The 6,849-nt window shown below is 51.8% G+C and overlaps 1 protein-coding gene across 1 annotated transcript; it reads left to right on the top strand.

Annotated features, from left to right (window-relative positions):
- Positions 1-416: 416 nt before the first annotated feature.
- On the top strand, positions 417-2,131 carry LOC309523248 (magnesium transporter NIPA2-like; the record flags this gene model as incomplete). Its single annotated transcript, XM_082207037.1, has 4 exons — positions 417-486; positions 566-656; positions 760-920; positions 1,450-2,131. The coding sequence occupies 4 exons, from the start codon at positions 417-419 to the stop codon at positions 2,085-2,087; spliced, it is 960 nt and encodes a 319-aa protein (XP_082063163.1). The 3' UTR covers positions 2,088-2,131.
- Between the last annotated feature and the right edge of the window lie 4,718 nt (positions 2,132-6,849).

Here is a 6,849-nt window from a genome sequence, read left to right as displayed (position 1 = left end):
CCGGAGGGGTTGTGCGCAGCTCTGGCACAAGCCAAGGCATCGAGTGGGATGGATCCCGCTCGCTGCTTTGGCTTCCTCTTTAACCCTGCGCAACCTCCCCCTACCAGAGGGGTTGCGCGCGGATATGGAACAAGCCAAGGCAGCCAGCGGGATGGATCTCGCTTGCTGCTTTGGCTTCCTCTTTAGCCCCACGCAATCTCTCCCTGCTGGGAGAGTCTGTGTGGAGCTAAAGAAGCCATAGCCCCGTGCAGCCTCTCCCTGCCGGAGGGGTTGCGAGCGGCTATGGCACAAGCCTGCATTCGCGCCATAGGACGCACACACATTTCCCCTCAATTTTTGGAGGGGAAAAACTGTGTCCAATAGAGCAAAAAATCCGGTAGTCATTTATAGATTACTGACAGGAGGTGGAGGGGATAATGTTGAATTTAGAAGACTTCTCCTGCTGGTCACCTGATTTTCTTACCCACCATAAGGGAGTAGTCAGGCGTGAACCTGTTTCAAAGGAAGATGAAATTTGCTCTTTGTTAACAGTTTTTGTGCCAGTGGCAAACTGCTTCTCTTGCAGTGGGAATTGGAGAAGTTGCCAACTTTGCTGGATATGCTTTTGCCCCAGCAACACTGGTCACTCCTCTAGGAGCATTAAGTGTTTTAATCAGGTAAGCACAACATGATCAGATGTTTCCCAATCCGTAAGCCCTGTTCTGGAGATAAACATGCCAGTCTCAGGTCCTTTCTTAACACAGTTGTATCTTCCTATAGTGCAGTTTTAGCCTCCTACTTCCTGAACGAGCACCTAAACATCCATGGGAAGATCGGCTGTATCCTTAGCATTTTAGGCTCCACTGTGATGGTCATCCATGCCCCACAGGAGGAAGAGGTCACCAGCCTGGAGTCAATGGCGGAGAAACTAAAGGATCCAGGTATTAACTGCCCCTCTTCATTTACCTATTGTACACCAACAGAATACCATTTTGGGGGAGGGGGACTTGACAGAAATTGAGTGTTTTTCTTAATTTCATTGAATGAAAACTCATGTTGATAATCAGTAACCTGTGAGTGAATAATTTTTATAGCACCTATTTTATTCTCTTCATTCCCCCACTGATGACATTTAGTTGGCTTTGAACCATAACAGTGAGATAAGAATTCTAAAGCACACTGCTCTGAAAAACTGTACAAGCAACTGAAGGAGGAAGGTCTTAGTTCTAGTCAAACCCAGTGCAAAAAAAAATTATAAGCTGGGGGCTTTGTGTCTTATCTTTTGAGCCACTGTCTAAGCTCTGCTGCTTATACTTTTTCCTCTATGTATTTTACTCACCAGATTCTACGAATTGAATCTAGCTTGTGCACTCATTGATCTGAACAAAACTGTCTACATCCTGCAGAAGTAAGCTACACCTAAAAGATTCAGATTGTCCTTAACAATTTCTCCTCTATCCTCCTCCACAGGATTTATAGCGTTTGCTGTGTGCATGCTGATGAGTTCAGCTCTTCTCATCTTTGTGGCTGGGCCTCGCTATGGACAATACAATGTCTTAGTGTATGTTTTGATCTGCTCTGTCATTGGTTCGCTCTCTGTCTCCTCTGCAAAAGGCTTGGGTATTGCCCTGAAAGAACTGTTTGCTGGGAAGCCTGTCTGGAAGGAACCATTGAGCTATTTGCTTTTTATTTGCCTTGTGATCTCCATCAGCATCCAGATCAACTACCTGAACAAGGCCTTGGATGTCTTCAACACATCTGTAGTCACCCCCATCTATTACGTCCTCTTCACCACAGCAGTTATGACTTGCTCGGCCATTCTGTTCAAGGAGTGGCAGCATTTGGTTCTGATGCACATCATTGGCACCATCAATGGCTTCCTCACCACTGACCTTGGCATCTTCCTACTGCATGCTTTCAGAGACATCCCCTTCACTGCCGACCTGCTGCCTCTTATCCTGAAGGATAACCAAACAAATGTGCAAGCAGCTTCTTGGAGAAAGGGGGGCAAGCATCAGTCCTGTCTTCACCAGCCCCTTTTGGATTCTGAGGATACCCACAAAGAGGGGGCAAAGAAAGCAGAGGAGCAATATGGCCAAAGTTTATGAAAGCTTACACATTATACATAGCCTTTGGGCTTAAAAAAAGATATATCCCAATCCATTTTTAAGCTGTTCTAAAGAGCTTCTTAAGACGGCTGCTGTTTTCCACTAGACAAGAATCAGATTCTAAATAAGCAACACTGAACTATTTGAAATGCTTTTATGTGCAAGTCCTTTCACTGGTAACATACTTGAACCAAATTAGAGACCCAATCAGGTCAAGCTAGAGCTCAGCATGTGGCAGCCCTAGAGCTGAACTTGCTGTCTCCTGCATTCCCTCCCATGCAGCTAGAAGTGATGTGGAGGACAAGAAAGAAAACCAGGGACAAAAATCTGTGCACCCGAGGGTTTTTTGGACCAGCCTCTACACAAAAAACGAGTTTCAAATGTAATGGGTGATGTGGCTTTGGTAAGGAGGGTGTGAATTGCTCAGGGAGTGTTGCAAAGTAAGCAGAAGCAACGTAAGCAGAAGCAAAATACTTCAGTCAGAGGCAGGAATGCACAGCAGAATTCCTCTTTCTCTTGTAATCTGCTGAAGGTAACTCAAATCTCGGGGAATGGGAGAAGTAGAGAAATACAGGTGAAACTCGGAAAATTATAATATCATGGAAAATCAACACAGACTGTGGAAACTTCACACTGGACTTCAAGCATCTGGCATTGTGTGCCTCCCCGTTCTTCCTCCAGACTCTGGGTCCTTGGTTTCCAAATGAGATCCAAAAGCTGCTCTCATCAGAAAAGAGATTTGGGGAGCCATGTCATCAGCTTGTGTCGGTCCACTGTGCTTCATTAAGTCCAGGGTCAACGCAGCCGTCTACCAGGAGATTTTGGAGCACTTCATGCTTCCTTCCGCAGACAAACTTTATGGGGATGCTGACTTCATTTTCCAGCAGGACTTGGCACCTGCCCACACTGCCAAAAGTACCAAAACCTGGTTCAATGCCCATGGGATTACTGTGCTTGATCGGCCAGCAAACTCACCTGACCTGAACCCCGTAGAGAATCTATGGGGCATTGCCAAGAGAAAGATGAGAGACATGAGACCGAATAATGCAGAAGAGCTGAAGGCTGCTATTGAAGCATCCTGGTCTTCCATAACACCTCAGCAGTGCCACAGGCTGATTGCATCCATGCCACGCTGCATTGAGGCAGTAATTGATGCAAAAGGGGCCCAGACCAAGTACTGAGTACATATGCATGCTTCTAATTCTCAGAGGTCCAATATTAATCTATTTGCAGTCCTTGTTTTGCTGATTTCATTTAATATTCTAATTTTCTGAGATTATTACTTGGGGGTTTTCACCAGCTGTACACCATGATCATCACAATTATAACAAATAAAGGCTTGACATATCTCGCTTTGCATGTCTTTTTTTTTTTTAAAAAAAAGATATTTATTAAAAGTTTAATAGTTACAGAAAAAAGAAGAAAGACACAATAAAAAGTTCACAATACATCTGTCAGGGCTGCCTCAGGTCTCAGCTCACAAAAGACCAACGCCAGGCTCTTCTTATATACAAGGATGTTTATTGCAGTTCATTATTGGTTCCACAACCGAGGCGCGCAGCCCCGCGTCTCTTAGCCTAGACATTTGAAGTCCCCTCTGAATCGGTCCCGCCTCTACACCAGTTTAAGAGGCTTGTGCTAGACCACCTCTTCCTGTCCTTTCTTTTCCGCAGGGTCTTTCTGCCCCCCTGGGTTCCTTCCCTCCTGCTCTCTCCTGAAGCGGATTCCTCAGATGCCTGTTCCCCCCTCCTTCGTGCTTTGGGGCCAGGCTCCTCCTCCGGGCTCTCTCCATTTCCGCGCGCCTCCACATTTGAACTTGGCGCGCGTTCGCTACCCCTGACCTTCCTCTTGACACTTACACTACTCCCTGTACTACTCTCCGCCTCTTCCGGCAGGACGTCCTGCCCCGATCTCCTTCCCCTGTCTCCATCCTGCTCTGCTCCGTGTGTCACACTGGGAACTCCACTCTCTTCACTTCGTTCCTGCTGGGAAGCCGGCCCCGATCTCCCACTCCTACTCGGGGTTTCCCTGCTGCTTCCCTGCTCCTGGCAGGTCCCCCCTGTGACCCCCCTTGGCCTGACTAGGGGCGCCCCCTTCTGGGAATCCTCCGATTCACTTGAGAGACTCATGGAAGACCTCAAGTCATTGTCATCCTCTTCCTCACTGTCCTGGGATTCTTCCCCATCGCTCTCCGTCTCCCCCCTCACCTGTGCCTCTGTCTCTGAACCCCTGACATCCATCCCCCCCTCGAAGCCCCCCTTCCCCCCTCCCGCTGCTCGGGCGCAGGTTCCGGGGGCTCCGTCATTGCGGAGGTCGCTGCCGGACACAGGTCGTCGACGTCGATCTCCTCTGCTTCCAGTTCATTGTTTGTGTGCTCGAACCCATGGTCCTCTCCCAACATGTTCACGTCCTCCCCTCCCCCTGTTGCCTGGGTGGGGTCTGCTTGCCAAGGACCCATCCGCCACCTCGTGCGCCAGTCCTCTTCTGGTTGGTCGTCCCACCAGTAAGAAGGGTCGGTGTCCACCCCCGAACACGATCCCCTTGGAGGGCTCGACTCTGGCGTCGTCTCCTCTGCAGAGGAGAACCCTCGGAAGGTGCTGGCGGAAAGTGTGGGCGTAAAAAGCCAATCGTCGAAAAACTGTGCTGGCATGGGCCTGTGTGGGAAAAGGGCATGGAACTCGTCCTTGAGGAGGGGTTCGTCCAAAGCGTAGTCCGGCACCCAACTGTTGGCGCTGGCCGGGGCGCCCTCCCTGGCGAGAAAATATTCTACTCCCTCTTCCCCCCATCTCGAGTCCAGAATCTCTGTGACCTCGTTGATTGGTTCGTCCCTAGGTGACCTCCCCCTCTTGGGCGACTCTCTGCTCGGTTCTGGTGCCGTCCCTGACTCCTGAAATCTGTGTGGGGCCCTGTAAGGGGTGAGCACCGACCTATGAAAGACCGGGTGCATTCTGGAACCTTCGGGGAGGGCCAGTCGAAACGCTACGGGATTGATCCTGGCCTCAACTTGGTACGGCCCTAGTTGCCTGTGTCCTAGCTTCTTTTTAGCTAACGACTTGGCCGGCATTGCTTGGGCCGCTAACCATACCCAGTCTCCCACCTGGATGTCTTCCCCCTCCCTCCTGTGTTTGCCTGCCTGCACCTTATAGGCCTGTTTGGCTAGCTCCAAATGTCTTCGTAGCTCGTCGTGGACCTCTTGCAATTCTGCTGCGAAATGGTCGGCTTCCTGTGGCGCCCCCTCCCCCGTCGTTACGAGCCCCGGGAAGGTTCTGGGATGCCGTCCATTGTTAGCGAAGAACGGCGTCACCCCCGTCGACGCGTGCTTCGTGTTGTTGTAGGCAAACTCAGCCATCGGCAGGTAATCCACCCAAGCCGCGGGTCGCTGATTGGCGTAACATCTCAGGTACTGCTGCATGATCGCGTTGACCCTCTCCGCTTGGCCGTTGGTCTGCGGATGTCTCGCCGACGACAGGTTGATTTTGACGTGCAGAATCCCTAGGAGCTTCTGCCAGAAGCTGGACACAAGCTGGCGCCCCCTGTCGGACAGAATGGACCGTGGCAAGCCATGCACCTTGAACACGTGGTCGATGAACAGTTTGGCGGTCTGCTCCGCTGTCGCCACCTTCGCGCAAGGAATGAAATGCGCCATCTTGGTGAACAGGTCTACAACCACAAGCACCGCCGTCTTGCCTCGCGAACTGGGCAGGTCAGTGACAAAGTCCAGCGCCACCCTCTCCCACGGTTGCAGTGGCGTCTCCAGCGGTTCCAGCAGTCCCGCTGGCTTCTGGTGCACTGGCTTGGACCTTTGGCATGTGTCACACCTGGCGACGTACTCCGCGACCTCCCCTCGCATCTGGGGCCACCAAAAGTCTCTGGCCACTAATTCCGTCTTTTCCTTGCCGAAGTGGCCAGCGCTGGGTGCGTCGTGCAACTGCTGCAGAACCTTCGCGCGGAGATCGTCTCCCGGAACGTAGAGAGCACCCTTACGGGTCAGCAGGCCGTCGCATATCTGGAACTCGTCGTCCTTCGCCGTGCCTCTCCGCACCTCTTCCATTTTGGACTGTGCGAATGGATCCGCCTGCAACGCGCGCCGCACCGCCTCCAGGTCCACGGCGGCTGAAGCGCACGCCCACGCCTGTGGTGCAAAAATGTGCTTGGCTGCCGCCGGTGCCGCTTCCTCGAGATACTGCGGTTTCCTGGAGAGCGCATCTGCTATGACATTGTTGTCGCCTGGGATGTACTCTATCCTGAAATCGAAATCCGCAAAGAACTCCGCCCAGCGTATGTGCCTCTGGCTCAGTAGCTTCGCCGTGCGCCAGTACTCTAGGTTCTTGTGGTCCGTGCAGACCTGCACGGTGTGCTTGGCTCTGATGAGAAAGTGCCTCCATGCCTTGAAAGCTGCGTGGATGGCCAGCAACTCCCTGTCCCAGATGGTGTAGTTCTGTTCCGACTTGCTGAGCTTCCGGGAGTAGAAAGCACAGGGCCTCCAGTACCCCTGCGGGTCTTCCTGCAAGAGGACGGCCCCCACCGCTCTGTCAGATGCGTCAGTTTCCACCCTCATGGGCCTGCCGGGATTCACGTGTAACAGCTGTTCTTCGGACGCAAAGAGACTCTTAAGTCTCCTGAAGGACTGCTCCGCCTGGTCCGTCCAGGTGAACTTCTTCTTCTTGGAGCTGAGAGTGTCCGTGATAGCTGCCGTCTCCCTGGCGAAACCCCTGATGAACTTGCGGTAAAAGTTGGCGAAACCGACGAACCTCTGGACCTC

This window comes from Podarcis vaucheri, assembly GCF_965113315.1.
Source record: "Podarcis vaucheri genome assembly, chromosome: W".
Taxonomy (NCBI): domain Eukaryota; kingdom Metazoa; phylum Chordata; class Lepidosauria; order Squamata; family Lacertidae; genus Podarcis; species Podarcis vaucheri.
Note: the sequence above shows the minus strand (reverse complement) of the source record. Positions and strands in the feature narration are given on the sequence as shown.